Source organism: Rhea pennata, chromosome 1 (assembly GCF_028389875.1).
Source record: "Rhea pennata isolate bPtePen1 chromosome 1, bPtePen1.pri, whole genome shotgun sequence".
Taxonomy (NCBI): Eukaryota; Metazoa; Chordata; class Aves; order Rheiformes; family Rheidae; genus Rhea; species Rhea pennata.
Window position 1 is genome coordinate 146,511,179 of NC_084663.1, and position 16,648 is coordinate 146,527,826.

At 40.3% G+C, this 16,648-nt stretch overlaps 1 protein-coding gene across 2 annotated transcripts in view; it reads left to right on the forward strand.

The window, feature by feature from the left end:
* The first annotated feature begins 1,625 nt into the window (after nucleotides 1–1,625).
* TMEM131 (transmembrane protein 131) overlaps nucleotides 1,626–16,648 on the forward strand; it is a 100,509-nt gene continuing 85,486 nt past the window's right edge. For both annotated transcript variants that reach the window (XM_062601576.1, XM_062601577.1), the window contains exon 1: nucleotides 1,626–1,789. In XM_062601576.1, the coding sequence (XP_062457560.1) occupies nucleotides 1,630–1,789 (160 nt within the window). In that variant the 5' untranslated portion in view covers nucleotides 1,626–1,629. The remainder of the gene's footprint in view (nucleotides 1,790–16,648) is intronic.

The following is a 16,648-nucleotide window of genomic DNA, read 5'->3' on the forward strand; positions in this document are numbered from 1 at the left end:
CCAATTCAGATACCTCCTTTCTCAATGCAGCAGTCAAAACATTTTGCAGTTTGAGAGATTAGGATTTGTACACAAGCTTTTAATTTGATTCTTCACACAACCTATTTTCTGGAAATGATCACTGTTGCTGGGGGACGGCTTTGACCCAAGTTTTCTAGTTTTCCATTTTTCCCTTAAAAACAAACCTACTCACTCAGTGGCTATAATGGAAGAGAACAATAACCTAGGGAATTTCAAGGTGTCTTTGGGGTGTTCTGACAATAAAGAACAGGGTATATTATGATTGTGTAAGAGCCATAATAAATGTTACTCATGGTTGTTTTTTAGGTTGTGCCATGGCCAGTCCCTTTGAGACTCTGCATCTATTTTGCTATATAAATCTATTATGCTATTGTGCCTGCTAAAATACAACCAAAAGTCCAAGAAGTTAAGACTCTAAATAAGGTATCGATCTTGCAGTTAAGTGAATGATTAAAGGACATTGCACGATACTTTTTATGCTTTTTAAAAAAAAAAAGTATCCCAGTTCCTCATGAACAGAGACCATCTGTACTACAGATTGTTCACTCTGCCGCTTTATCTGAGGCAACTGTGGCAGTATCGGGAAGCAGAGGCCCAGAGCAGGTTAGGATGGCAATCTGCATCTCCACATAGGGGCATGGCGCAGACGGGGAACCAAAACGCTTTTCAGCGTCGATGGAAAGCACAAATTTGTTAGTGCAACGTTGCATCCGTTTGACAGATTATCGAGTTCAGAGCTACAACATTCAAAACTTAATTCATACTTCTGACCAAGACCCCACAGTCGTAATACCGCTGAAACGGATGAGGGCACAAAAACTGCAGGGAAACCTCCCCCCTCGGAGGCCGTGCCCCGGCCCGGCCCCGCACCGCACCGCCCTCCCGCGGCCCCGGGCGGCGAGCAGGGCCGCCCCTCCCGCCGCCGCCGCCGCCGCCGCCGCCGCCGCCGAGCAGCGCCTCACCCTGCGCCACCATCTTGAGTGAGGGCAAGAAGAGGCGGCGCGACGCTCCGCGGGGAAACAAAGAGAGCGACGCCAACCCGGGAAAGGAGGGGGAACAGAAGAGTAATAAATGAGGCGGGATTACCCTGCAGCCAACAGCTAGCACCTGCAAAAGATATAAAGTCAAATTTAAAGGGAGATGAAAAAAAAAAACAAAGCTTCGCTGCGAACCCCCTCCCTCGCGCGGAAAAGAGGGAGGGGCTGCTTGCCCACACTTAAGATGGCGCCGCCTGCCGCCCTCGCGGTTAACACTCCCCCCCCCCCCCCCTCCGCTGGCCGGGGGCGGGGCGGGGTACCGGCAGGCATGCGCCGCTGCGTGCGCGTGCGCCTGCCCGCGGCACGTCCCGGCGCGCAGGGCGCGGGCGCGCGCGCGCGCGCGCGGCACCGCCTCCTCCTCCTCCTCCTCCTCCCCCTCCCTCCCCGCCCCGCCCCGCCCCGCCCCGCCCGTTAGTGACACATGCGTCAGGAGACGCAGCGCGCGCCAGCGCGCCCACCCCCGACCCCGGCCCCTCCCCGCCCCTTGCCCCCGCCCCTCCCCGAGCTCCTCCGCGCGCGCGCCGCGGCCCGGCCGGAGACACGGCGGACCCGCACCGGCTGCGGCAGCGCGATGACGGCGCGGCGGGCGGCGGCAGCGGCCCCGGCCGCCCCGGCCCGCTCCCCCGGCTCTCCCTTGCCTCGGGCCGGCAGCTGGGGGGCCGCGTGGCGCGGCGCGGCGCTGCGCTTCGCCCTCGCCGTGCTCCTCCACACGGCCCAGGCCGAGAAGGAAGGTGAGACCCAGATTTCTCTTCCTTTATTTCCCTCCCTCCGCGCGCCCGGCGGCGGCGGGTCGCGGCCGTTGCGGGGCCGTTGGGCTGCCGCGCGCGCGCGCGCGCGCGCGCGGGCGCAGCCGCCGGGGGAGCGCGCGCGGCTGGCGGCGGTCGCCGTTGGGGGAGCGACCGCCCGCGCGGGTGCGTGTCGGGCCCCGCTCGCCGCGGTGTCGCGGCCGTGGCGGGGGCGGCGGCTGATGAAGCTCGCAGCCGCGCCGTCCTGTTCGCCCCCTGGCCGGGGCGGCGCGGCCCCCGCTGGCCGCGTTGCGGCTGCGGCGCGGGGAGCCGCTGGCGCTGTCCCCCTGCGGCGCTGCGGTCGGGGAGGCCGGGGCGCCCTGGCGGGGGTGCGGGGGCCTTTTGGGGGAGGCAGACCGGTGGTCGCCGTTGCGGCGAGCTCGTTGGGGGCTTGTGCTCCCTGACAGCGGCGGGGATGGAGCTGGAGCTGCCCTTTAAAAAGGGAGGGAGGAAGGGAGGGGGGAAAGGCTTCCTCGCGTTGCGCCGGTTTCCCCGCGGCAGGCTTCCAGCAGGAGGCTGAGCCAAGCCAAGCAGACGGGCAAACCTTCCCGAGAAAGGGGGAAAATGCATACCTCAGAGGTGACAGCGAGTCCCCCTTTGCCTCTCTGAACTTTTGACAGGTGTTTGACGCCATCCCAAGGTCGACGGTATTTTCTCTAAACTTTAGTGAAAGTCGGAGAGGGACTTTTTAACTTCTAGTCTTTCGGCACATCGTCTTTTCATTGTGGTTTAACAAGGAAAAAAAGCCCCAAGCAAAACACCTAAGCCTATTCTGTAGCATTGCTGAGAAGAGCTTTCAAGTGTTTCCAAGGTGCAGACTCATGGTGTACTTAAAAGTGTGGTTGTGTGGCAGTGGTTAAAAAGCAAAAGATGAATGTAGTGTCTTACAGAGGAGATGAAACAGAGTGACTTCAGCTGACATGCAGGTTTATTTTTCAAGCAAGTTGCTGCATTAGAGCAGGGTGTATTTGGAGGAGATAGAACTCTATCAGGTCAGATGGAGTTTGAGAGGATGAAATAGAGTAAATGTAAAAAGAATAAGAAGGGCATGGAATACAACTTCAAAGAGGAGACAGTGGTCATGTTTCTAGACAAGACTTCAGGGAAGAAGTGGATCCTAAGGACACGTATCAGAATAAAAGTAGATAAGCCTTTTAGTTTTCTAATGGAGGACTCAACTGGAGTAACTGTCTAGTAACTTGTTTTTATAAATATGATGATGATATTAAGCTGATAATCAATTCTGAGTCAATCTCTCTTTTTCACCTGACTTTGTTTTCATACGATTTAATGCTACACTTAACATTATGAAGATACAATATTTTTAGAGTGATGGGAATTTATAAGTCTGTCAGTTCAGTCGCTAGTGTCTTGTGGTATTGGTTAAATGCAAACACTTAAGAAAGTTACTTTTAAGTCTGATTTTGATTGTGTTCCTTCACATGTGTAATAGCTTATATGCTTATATGAAGTTTGTCAGTGATGTCATATGCTAATATGATGGAATGGATCATTGTCCTAAAAGTTGTGATAGCCAGGACCGTAGTCTAGCTTTGTTGATTTATAAAGAAGACACTGCTTTTCTTCTACAGACTGTGTTGGCATTCCTATACAAACAAAGCCAGTTTTAGGTTCATGAAGTGTGAATGGATGTGATTGAAGCCCTTCAAGAAAATGGCATAGTTTATACTGATACTGCTTCCTGTTATTGATACAGTTTATTCCTTGAAATTTATTTTAGACACGTTTCTGTCGTTTCACAAAGTGAATTTGATTTTCACAGTGAACACTGATTTTCAATCTCTTCTGACTTGTAATGCTCTATTTTTTCCCAGTTTTGTACTATTTAGGTATAGTCTCAGAGTAGTTCATTTAAGCTTACTAATAAGTCTTGCTTAAGCTGTTTGTTTGTTTTTTCTTTCATTGACCTCTTAGAAGAATTCCTTGACAGCCTGCATCTGTGAATCACAGACTGAAAGCTATTATCTTGGAGTCCTTTTGTTGAGTGCAGTGGCGGTGTATAGCCCTGAATAAAAAGATGGTGAAGTTTGAAAGCAAAACTCTTCAAAGTGACTTGTGAGATCCAGTCCCACTGATCTTAACTACAGCCTAAGTGCCATTCTGCAAGTAAATGAGCATCAAATAGGCAGGACCAGTTTGGATAGTGTGCCTTAAGAGTGGGATAAGAGCTCAAAATGAGGTTGTAGTTAGGAAGAAAGGAGAAGAGTATTTCTGGCTCGATCCTTAGCTGTAGCACCTTAGCTTCTACCAAATTGAGTCAAGTCAGACACAGTAAGACACAATAATAAAAGTTTAGGGAGTAAGGAAGTAGCTAAGAATATCCTTTCCATCCCTTATGCAGACATACATACTTCATTGCAGCTGCAGGAAGGAATCTGTGGAGAGGGATTAGAATTGAGGTTGTGTGTTCTTGCTCCTGTCCTCTTTCTATAGTGCTGAGTCTAAGGTGACTGTAGTAAGACCCAGAAGAGTGTATTTTCAGAAAATGCTACAGGAAAAAAAATGATAGGAGTGGATAGTCATGTGTATGAAAGCATCGAGAGAGGAATAGGTCAGAATGTCACAAAAGAAAGTGAAAAGTGAAGGTGAAGGGCACTATTTTCCTCCCACCTTGCAGGTATATGAGAAGGAGGGATGAGGGGAAAAGGTGGTGCCAATGCACTGAAGGGTAATTCTTTGGCAAAGGCAAGCAGGAGTTCTTGGTAGAGCCATCACTAGTAGGAAGAGAAACAATTCTGGAGTACTCTAGATTCACATGACTACTTTTGGTCCCCGTTCCTGGTTAGCCCATGGTAATTTTTTTTTCCCATTACCCACTCTTCCCTGTTCCTCCCACCACCACCACCCCCCCCCCCCCCCCCGGAGGGGAAAGTGATATTGATGTACTCTGTCCCTGGCTAGAGAAATAGAACTTTAAATGTCTCATTCCTTAACAAATCCGAAAGCAGAGAAAACTGTATACATACCATTCAAAAAACTTAAACATCGGTTTCAGACAAAACATTTATGTGACTTTTTTTTTTCTTTCTTTCTCCATTCTATCTGTGTCCTTAGTGCACCTGTATTACTGAAGAATGAGTAAGGTTGAAAGTTGTTAAATCATTTGTTTTTGTCACATAGGAAGTCAGTGAACCCATAGCAAAGGAGTTAAATGACAGGAAGAAAACTGTGTATTCATTCTTGAAAAACCTCTTGCCATCTAGGAGGGGCAAAAGTATAACTTAAGATTGTTTCTTTGCAAATACATATGATTTGCAGGCTTTTTGTAGGCTCGTCCTTTCCTAGTGTAATTGTCACATTCTATACTGCCACATGAATTGAGGATGGCTTTCTGTTTATTCTTGATGTTTTTTTGGACAGCAGCATTCTAGGTTTCAGGGTGAAATAAGCCGTAGTAGTGTCAGAAGTTCCTGTGGTCAATATTATGTTTTGAAGACAAATGTCTAAAAGGAATATATTTAAGCTGAAGTCAGAACATATTTGTTTCAGATTAATCTCCTCTTGCTAATGGATGTGGAATAGTTTTCATATAGTTATTGGCATACTTTTTTACTCCTGAGAATTGTTTTGTATTTGTGGCTTCATTCATACTCAGTGTATAACTTCATAAAAAAACTTCTTCATCTTATACAACAGCAGTTTATAAAATGTTACTGCTTTTTATTTGGACAGCCGACTAAAAGCTGGTTGAGACTATTTTAATAGTTCCCATATACAAGACTAATGCAGACAGACCAAGACTGTTTTAGGCTAGGTTCTATCCCTGATCTTTGAAGTTACAGTGTTTGCTGGATCTAGGAAAGACTTCTTCTTAAACATCCAGATCTGACAGGTCAGTCAAAATGATTAATACTCTTTTTGTCTAAAGCTTGGCAGATTCTCTACTGACAACCTAGAAACTAAGACGGTTATTGTGTATAAAGGGTTAGCTGAAGTAATCCTGGAAGAGTAGAAGGGTGGTCGTCATTAGAACAGTACGCTGGGATGCTGGAGATCTGGTTCTATTTTTGCCATTCCGGCTAATCTCAGGCAAGTCACTTTCTTTTTTTGCTTTTTACTAATATCTAAAATGGCAATCCAGGATGCTTTGTAAGAGTATCAAAGCAAACTAATGATTGGAAGGTGATGTGGGAGAAAGCTTATGTGCTTAAAATAACATTATAAAAATCTCTTCACATATACTGCTTGTTTCTCATAGCCTGGTGTCAAAACTGATAGAATGCACGCTACCATTTATTTTAATGCTAATGTTTTGACCCTGACAAAATTCAAAATACATTCAGAAAGAATGACTTCAGTGAAACTGAAAACACTCTAACAGATGAAGTAACATATCAAAATCTGGAGCAATGGGAGGAAAATACAGTCAGAATAAAAATTGATTGTGCTGTTTCACTGTGTTCTTGAAACTAAGTTTTGGAAAGCTGATTAGGTTGTTCTCTGTCTTCTCTTATGAGTGATAAATATTAACTATATGCATGGATAAAATCTCAAAAAACATACTAGTTTGCAGAATCTTTGTGCTTTGAGTTTAAATATATGGGAAAATTATAATGCGATGAACAGGAAGTTGAGACCCCCCTGTAGTCTCTAGTCTACTGTGTAATCTTGAAATGGTCACTATTCACCCCTTTGCATTTCTTTCCCCCTTCACCTGTGTCCTGTTCTATTGCATGTGTAAGGCAGACTGAGAAACCTTCACCTGTGGAGGTCAGTTGAAGGATAGTGTGCTGCAGTTCAGTGCCTTGATTGTAAATTCTCTGAGGAACTTGCTGTCTATTAGTATTATGTCTGATACAATAAGGCTTTTCCAAACTTTGCAGAAGTCTATAGGCATTACTTTATTTAAAGCTTCCAACTGACTGATAGCCAGTGCTGTCATACTGGACACATTTACGTATGTTGAATTTTCAGCTGTTTGCAGTAAACTTGAATGTTTGCTGTGTATCATTTGTATCTCAAAACCTGGTCAGTTCTGCTCTGCTTAAAACTATACTTATTAGGATTCAGTGGTGATATCTACTAGGTTTACAAGTATAAGTAATGTTTCAAACTGTAAACTTGGTAAATCAACTGGGAATTTGAAAGCGAGCAAATGACATTGCAGTTCATGCATGCCAGCAGTAAATGTTCTATGACTGAAGTACAAGCTGGAACTAGTTTAGTTTGTTCATGTGTTTGTGGGTTCAGCAAGAATAAAAATCAATGAAGACTTTTGCTATTAACTGGTATCCCATGTGGAGCCTCTGACTTTTCTCAGTCTGTGGCATGAGCTTAACTGAGTATACCATGAGCTGTGAGACAATTTTTTTAAGACAGTTTTGGGGCTAAATCATGATAATTCATGGTAATAAGTGGAGGTACTCAAAACTGGACTGCTCAAGGCCTTGAGCAACCTCTAGATTTACTTTGTCCGGGAGGTTTTGGCTAGATGGCTTCTAAAGGTTCGTTCCAATGTACAGAATTTTGTGATTCCAAAAGGTTAGCACATTGGATACTTATTAGAGAAGCAAGTGATTCCACGTGTTCCTCTGTGGTAGTTGCCAAATTCAAATTTAAAATAAAGTTATTTTAAAAAGGCTTTATGTTCTTGAAAAAAAATTATCGGTGTTAAAATCAATGATGCTGAAATAATGAGTTTCAGGATGCAAATTTCTGAGGTGAGATTTTCCTGCTAGGCTTACCAGATCTATCTTCTCACTAAGAGTATCGCAGAGGTTCTTTTAATACTCCTCTCTCTTATTGCCTGGCATGCACAGCAGTTAATCATCTGAGAACAACTTGAGTTGTACTCGAGCTATTGAAATGACTTTAAGGATACCTGGATGAAATTTAATAGAAGGCTGTATACAGGAAATGAAACTATGTACCAAAGAATTTTTTAAATCTGTGTATTGTATGAAAGTACAAAATGCTGTATGAAGGAAAACTGGTTTAGCTCACTCTAATACAGCATGCTTAGATATTTAAGGATGAAATTATTTAACCAAAGTATCAATTACATTTTCTTAATAAAGTGATCTGTATTCACAATGATGCCTTAAGGCTCATTGAGTATTCTTTATGGTTGAACATCTGGATCTGTATTGGACTGTACAGTTTTGGTGTGTAATAGAACATGCATAGACTTTTTTAAAGGTTATTTAAACTTAAAATTTTTGATTTTTTTAAGTTATTTAAATAAAGTTGCAAGCATGAGAAAGATAATAGTACTGATATAAATCATTTTAAAATCTTCCATTTCCACTGAATCTTTCATGTACCCATTATTTATCAATTTGCTTTTTAAAGTCATAGAACTGAACTACAGTGGGTCCTTTTACAGAAGGATGCTGTTGAATGAAAAAATAGATAAGAAGAGATCTTAAAGGCATTTTTTTTTTAAGATATTTTAGCTTTTAAAGCTTTGAAAGCTTTCTCCTTTCCTTACAGGCTTGCTCTGCTGGAAACATCTCCAGGTAGTGTCTTCCTCAGTGTGAAATTGGATAGCTTCAGCATAGTTTTATGTGACTGGCTTACAAAATATATTTGTAATAGATAAGTTGCAGACTGAAAATTTCTACCACAGATTGTAGATGATAGAAGATACTGATACTGAGATAGAGTGAAGAAATGGGCTGTTTTCCATGGCTCCTGCTTCCATGAGGAGATTTTTGAGTCTCCAATTTGAGTTCTTGATGTAGTACATTAAATGGATTTAAAAGCTGGTTATCTGAAGCTTGTAAATAATTAAATACAAAATTATCCAGTAAGACAGAAAAAGACCAATTTATGAATTGGCAATTTGCACCAAATACCTCACAGATCGTTGCAGGTAGAATTTGTAGATAAATTACCTGAATAATTTTTATCATTGATAACTGCAAGGTGTTTAATTTTGGTTTATTCCTGGTAATGGTTCCTGTTCTAAGGCTGGTTACAGGTGGAGCTGCTCATGGCTCTTTCCTGGGACATATCCTGCTTAATATTTTTGTTGTTGGAGTGCACCAAAATCTGGAGAGCAGTCAATATGCTCAAGGGCACAAAGCAGATTGCAGCTGATAGGAATATTTGTAAGACAACAGAATTCTGGGTTGCCATATAACTCCATGATGAAATCAGTGCTATACTAAAAATAATTCAGATATAGTTTAGGTAGAATCAGAGTTGTAATTATTCTTTCACTCAGGATAAAAGATGAAATCTTATCAAATTGGGTTTTCCTCCTCTAGCTTTTATTTCTCTTCTTGAAAGATTTGTTTCAACTGGAATATTTGTATCCCATCTTGACTATGAAGGATAATACAGCCTCTAGTTTCCATTTTTGCTGACTGCTGGTAATATGACAATAAGTTGGACTGTAGTGGTCATGTCAGTATACTAGTTTAAAGATGTAGCATGATCCGTGCTACTCGTATATCTGAGGAAATACTGAGCGGTCTGTATAGTGAATGTTGCCAAGTTTGGCTGTTGCTTTCTTGCAGCAAGGAATGTGGACTACTTGGTCCTGCTGGAATTCATTTCCTTTTTAGACATTTGCTTGGTGTTCTGGACTGCCTATTACTTCAGTCTTTGGAGCTATCAATGGGCAATCTTAGAGGTACCAGCAATTACCAGTATTTAGTGAGATCCTTGCTCTAACTATCCTGCTACTTAATTCTGTCAGAGGTGATAGAAAGTACTGAGATTCTTACTTCCCCTCTGAACCACTGCAGCTAAGTATAAATAGGAGGGAAAGTGTGTGTGAGAGGGGGAAGCTTTCCTATTATGAGAGGAATATTGCCCGTACCTTGTCAGTAGCCTTTCATATGGCTTAACCAGTTCATGATTTGCCCAAATAGCTTTGCCTGACTTTATCTTCCAAAATAATGAAGATGATCTTGCTTTTGGGGAAATCTGGTTATGTTTGAGGCTGACAGAGATCTTTTTCAACAACACAGATTGAATCTTTACACATGAAGTTATTCTGTCAATTAGTAGTACTGAATATCCTTATCTGATGGAGGAAGGCTGAAATACATTTCCAGTTCATCAGGGAAAATTTGATCAGAGTTCTAGTTCTTGATGAGTCTCATGAATTCTTCCTTTGATTAAATTGAATTTCCTAGTGGAAGAGACATTAGAGGAAGGAACTCAGAAATGAGATACAGAAATAAGGGATGATTAAATCATGTTTTAAAAGTACCTGTGTCAGAAAAAAGAAAATCTAATGATGAAGGGACTGTTTAATCTAGGAAGAGTGGGCATGTTTAGGTTGAGAATTGATGCTGGGCATGCAAACCTAGAAACAAGAGGCATTTTTGAGTGAAGGTAATTAACTCTTGGAGCAACTTAGTGATGTGGAGATTCTCTGGTACTTGTCATCTTTGAAGTAGAGTTAGATGCCTCTTGAAACGGTGTTATGTAACTTAGCCTAAGAACTAAGAATTATTGGATGAAATTCTGTGATCTGTGTTATGCAGGATGTCAAGCTAGATCATCATAACAGTTTCTGAGCAGAATGTCTGACCAGAAGAGATTGTATATTTACTTCTGATGGGTAACTGCTTCCAGATATTTTGAGTAGAGTGAACTGAATTTCTTCACTTAAACGTACTTCAGCACTTCGTTTCCAAATTCTTACTTGCTCCTTTAATTTCTTATTAATGATTTATTTTCTTTTCAAAGACTAGAATTTTCTTATTTTCATTCTTGTTTTGTCTTTTATCTTTTTAAAAAATTTGTTGCAGTTGTTCTTCTCCACCCACTTCTTTTTCTGGCTTTATCAGGCATTGCAGTCTGCTCTTTCCTGTTGGTCCGTGTTCCCACATTACAACTCAACAAACTGTTTTGCTCTACAATTAATAGGTAGCATTAATGCCACAGCATTATTATTAAGGCCTTTCCTACCTTTTATTGACTTACTGATTATGTTTATAAGCTTTGCATTGTAGTTGGTGAAGCGTTATCTTGCTGTTCTTTTCCTTGTCCTTCAGGCTAAAACCTGTTTTGAGTGGACCTTTGAGTAACAGCAGCCAGCCACATGAGCACAGGCAGGGTAGAGAGATGGTACTCCTCCCACCTGGTGATTCTTTCCTCCAGTTGTAATTTAGCCTTAAACAAGTAGCAGCAAAGTTAAAGTTAAAAAATTAAGTGTATTGTTCAATAGTAGTTCTATAAATTGATGCAGTTTCACTCTGAAAAGTGATCCCACAAAAAAAGTGCAGGGCAAGTGGTGCTGATGGTGGTGAATGGGGACAGAATCCTATCACTCAGTAGGCCAGTGTTGCACTGTGGCTAATGTTGGTTTAGTGACACAAAACATGAACTGTAGCTTGTAGCAATTTGGGAGTAGGGGAAGTAGTTATAGCTTTTATTTGATTGCATTCCCATTGCCAGAGAACATTGTTTAAATATTGGGACACTTCAATATGGTGCTGTCTTCCTCCTATTCTGTGTGTGTGTGGGGGGGGGGGGGAGGGTTTGGGAAACTTTGAAAATCCCATCTTCCTTCCTCTTTTCTACAGAGCAGAAAACAATTCCTGATCTCTGTGTAGTTTTATTATGGTCATTAATTAACCTGGATATATATTCTAAGCCATTCCTTGCACTGTATGGGCACAATCCCTTTTTTTGAATAAGTGGGATTCATAGCTCTGTTCTGTGGCTAATTTCATAAGATTGTGAGTTTGGAAGGCTGACATTAATGGTAATACTTAGAATTACTGTCAGTTAATGCTTTGTTCTCTGGAGGCTGCAGAAGCTATAAACTGATTGTCATTTCTTGTAAACTAAATATTAACTGTTTTCTTATGCTGAAAAGGTTAGAATCCCAGTAGATCCAAATCCTCTGTGCAAAAATAAATTTGTAGTGCTATATGAGCAATAAAACTTCTAGCCACAAGGAAAGTTTCTGGATAAAATTTGAGAACTGAAGTAAGAATATGTGATGAAGACTAAACGTAACTTGGAGTGTTTTTTCTCCTTTTTTCATTGCAGGAAGAATTATCTTGTTTTGGTACTAGTTCAAATTCATTTTATTTCTGTGTAAGCTCAGTTAAGACAAATTTATAGAGATATAAATGCTAATTTAGCGTATAGAATCACCAGTATTAAAAAGACTAAAAGTCATGATCAGTTTGCAGGGCCCAAAACCAAAGAGAAGTTATTCTCACATGTTGGGTTTCCCCTTTTACTACTTTTTTTTAATTTTTTCTCTTGCTTTTAATGATCTGGGAGAAATTCCTATCAGTGTTGAAAAGTATTGTCACTTTGATTTCAAAAGAATATGATCCGTGTTTTTTTCCTCTATATATTTTGAGAATTATTCCTCCTTTTTAATTTAAAAATAAGTGTTCTGGTGTCCTTCTAAGATATTTTCATGAAAAAAAAAGAATCATATATTATTTATTGAGAAGCACTTTGGAGCCAGCAGTTAAATATTTGTGGAGAAATAATACTGAAATACTTAAAAGTAAAGCAGCAACTCGATGGAAATGTTTTTAGTAAGTATTTTAAAACATCTAGCATCTGTTAAAGCAGCATTGGATTTTAAAAAGGAAGTTTTATGAAATTTAGGGCTGTCATTGTAGATTTAGCATTTTGGTCAATGGCAGATAGATAACTTTTTAAGCTCTTACACTGAGAAGATGGATTAAAATAAAAGTTGTTGTAGCTGAAGTGGATGAAAGTGAAAATTCTGTGAGGTAGAAATATAGACTCAGTACAAAATAAGCACCTGAAAAGAAGGTTGTTCGAATAAAGAGTAGTTCTTTTTTTTTTTTTTTTTTACAGCTAAATGGTAGAAATTCTATCTAAAGTAATTTTTCTCTAAAAATAAATAAATAATGAGGAAGTGTGAAAGTTTGGCAGCTCTGACATCTCCAATAAGAATTCAGGAGTAGTGTGTCTTAGAGCAGTGTGCTAGGTAGTATGTGTTGCCTTTTGTTTCTAGGTATATTTCTATAGGTTTCTTGCAAGGATACTTCTGTTACACAATACATCTGATCAGTGGAAACTTCTGTTCTCTCTTTAAAATAAACCTTTTGAGGTTGCACCATTTTCAAAAAAAGTGAACCAAATGTGTGAATTGTGTCTCAGGATGAAGACCTATCTGCATCCCTTCTTGAGCTAAGCAGTAGCGTCATTGTCTGTGGCCTATATTATGAACCGTAATTATATTGTCACTTTCTGTTTTGTGGCTAGTTTTTTAAATCTGAATTGATAACTGAATTGCTAGAAAAATAAAAAAAAGTAAAGGAAAAGAAAGGGGGAGAAAGAGATGAGTGAATGAAATGAATGTAACATGACAGCTATCTTTATTCTGCTAGGAAAGAGCTTTGCTGTGTAAAGACTAGCCTGCAGCTTGTCTTGTTTCTGTATCTGGAGACAGAAGAGATGCATGAATAAGTAACCAGTAGATTATATAGACTTAGCTGGGAAAAGTGTATACACTCAAGAGCCTGCTGTTGTGTATTTAAATATAAATTATTTGACCCTTCCCTCTCTCCCTCATGTAGAATATGGGTTGTGCACTTAGGTATTGCAGTGCAAGTGATCCGCTGTAAGTCTCTGTTTATCTTGGTCATATGCCTGTGCATATGAACTTACTTGAGTGTATGTTGCCTAAAGTCATAAAAGTTAATGTTTATAATCAGTAGTGCAAAATGGTGTTTTTATGAAAAAAAAAAAAGAATTTTCATTATTTAGCTTATTTGCTTTTTGGTTTTACATGATGATTAAAGTGCATTAACTAGAAATGTTTCTATTTCAACTGCTTAATATCTAAACAGATAACAAAAATTTAGCAAGCTGTTTTTTTTTTTTTTTTTTTGTAGGGATGGTAATTATAGTCTTTAATAAAGAAAAGAATGAATATATTTCTATTTGAAAAGTTAAAAGGGAATTATTTTTTGCATGTAGTCTTTATTACTTTGTGCATATTTACTGTCTTGGCTGTGGTGGTTCTTCCTGAGCTCTGTTGGAAATATGATCCATTTCCCTTCCTTATGGACCACTGGAAAAGAAACAACCCAACTGGCTACATAACTGCACTCATATTTAGCTGGAAAGGAAGTTTGTTGACTAGTGATTCTTTCCCTGAGTCTGTTATCTGACATCCACTGGCACATAAGAGAATGATCATCTACTTTTCCAGTGAACAGTCACCTATTAGGAAATAGGCAGAAATTCAGACTGAGACCTAAACTGACTCTTCTCTCTTGGAGAACAGGCCTTTCACGAACAGCTTTTATTGTGTTCAGTGCTGGACTGAGATATGCTTCATGAGGCTCACCAGGCTTTTGTATTCTTGAAAGCAGTAAAAATAGTTGTCTGCATTACAACTTAATACTGTTTTTCTTTGTGTGGTGTTTAACTTTTTTTTAACTATGCAAGTTCCTTTCATAATAATGTTATTTTTATCATTATACCTGTCCCTGAGTATTTCACATGCTGTTCAGTTTTCCAGTGTTTAGGATGATGTAAATTATGTGATTGTGCATAAGCAGTTAATTCATGGTCACTTTGGAGAAGTGTAGTGTTTTTAAATTTTTTCTTGTTATGTGATGCTTTGTAGATCTGTACTTTTATTTTAAGCTAAAATATTAAAAGCTTGGATCAAGGACAATTAAAGTATGAATGTGTTTGAACAAAATATAGCTACTAGATATATAAACTTGTGGAAGCGATACTGCTTAAGCTTTGAGGAACTCTTAAGTGAATTCAATACCTGTTAGGCCACTAGGTACTGTTTCAAACTGCTATATAGATATTTATTACTTCAAGCATTTGCATGTCATTGATCACTGTTATTGCTGGAAAGGGCAAGAGAAAGCATTTAGGAATTTCTTGCTAGTAATGACTGTATAGTGTTTTTATTGTTCTAGAAAGTTGTGTTGGTATTTTTTGTTTTGTTGTTTTATTTAGAAAGATTTTGGAAAGGCTTAGAAAATGCCCTTTGTAGGGGGAAAAGGGTGAGTTGGAGTGATTCTATGGTTCTATGAATAAGTCGAGATCTGCATTTGTTAACCCTTTTCTGGTATCTTTTATGTTTTTTTCCATAGAAAAGCTGACTAAAGCAAAGAAGTTGCATTTTAAAAGTTTTAGATTGAAAAAGAGAAAATGAAACCTGTCATATTTCTAGCATTTGCAGTTACTTATTATATCATTTCTTTCAATAGTGAGCTACTGTCTGAAAAGAGGAAAGCAGGATATATAGGCTAGAAGCTGAAGAAACTAGACCCTGAAATCACTTAATTTCCTAGCAGCGAGTCACTGACATTGCAATGGGTTCTCATGAACTTGATAAATTTGCTCCTTGGGAGCCCTTGGAAACATCAAATCTATTAAAAATTTATTTAAGAGGAACCTCTGTGCCTTTTAGAAGAAACTAGTCTGTTCAGAGTAGAGAAGGAAGAAAAGGGATTGGATGATTTTGCTAGCCATGAAATCTGTGGGTTTGAATCTTCCTCCTTTTTCTTTTTTGGGCCCTGAACAGTTAAAGTTTGACTAATAGCTATTATGATCAGACTTTGGGCTCCAGGGCATCAATGACCTGTGGGATCAGGAAGAAATTATTTTCCTGATGTCTAATTTGGCTTCTTGACTGCTGATATGTGCAGTGGCAAATTATGCTGTGACAGCTGAACTGTTCCCTACCTCAAATGTATGTTGTGCCCCTCTCTCAGCTGTTGCCGGTATGGGGCAGTAGTGGGTGAAGTGGCACACTCAGCAGTCCCTAACTTGCTGCAGTTTACTATTCCAGAGTATTAAAGGAAGTTTGCTGATGTTTTAGAAATTGGCTGTGGTATTAGACTGATTATTGATGATGTCGGCAGGGACTCAGTAAGGAGCTTTTCTGGGAGAAATTGTCAAGGATTTCACAGAAGCGATTCTCTGTGGTGTAGGGGATGGCTCACCAGTTGAGATCATTTGGGCATGCTTTTTACTTAATTGCTTGCAGAGTCTTTTGGCTGCTCTGGCTGGTGGCACATATATTTTGTATAAAAGAACAGAAAATACTATTTTGGGGTTTATATGGCAGAAGGTAATGAACTTAGCTCAGGTACTACCAGTGCAAGTGGTGAAAACAACAGCTTCTGTTTCTGAGAAATGGGCATATACGAGTTCAGCTGTTCGGGTAGCATCAGCCTTTCTCTTAGAGATGACGAGGATTCCTTCAATGTTCAATATTTGACATTTCCAGAGCTTCTGGAATGTTTCCAGAGCTCCTGGTACAGGAATTTGGGTGGTTCTTTATGACTGGTCAGTGGAGGTGTGTTTTTTTTTTTTTTTTTTTCCTTTTTTTTCTTTTTCCTTCATTTGAATGAGATGACTTGTTGCTTTGTTCTGAATTGGGAGTCTTGAAGAATCTCATGAAAGTGTAGGTATTCACTTGCCATTTCTTTGCTTTGATGAAATCACTGATAAAGTAGAAACAATGGCTTGAGAGTTGGTCTAAAACAAGCAGAAAGTGTAACCACAGAAGCTTCCTCACAGTCTGGCTTAAGATGCAACTGCTGTGAAGTGGCGAGCAGCCAAGCTTTGCAAGTGCATCTGACTTCACCTGGCACTAACTGTCATCTGCTCTCTGAATACATTTCTTAAATGATACGATGACGAAGGGCGCTTCTGTTGAACGTTTTAAGTTGAAGACACTGTTATGTAACTGTTACGCTGCTTTGTTCGTCAGGTGTCCTGTAGAGGAAAACAGCTTAGGAACGGCTGAGAAAGCTCTGGGGTTTTGCAGAAGGGCTGCCTGCATTCAAGCTGCTTGGGTACAAATCTTTGGGTAGATTCTCTGAGTTCCTACATGTATTATGCTTA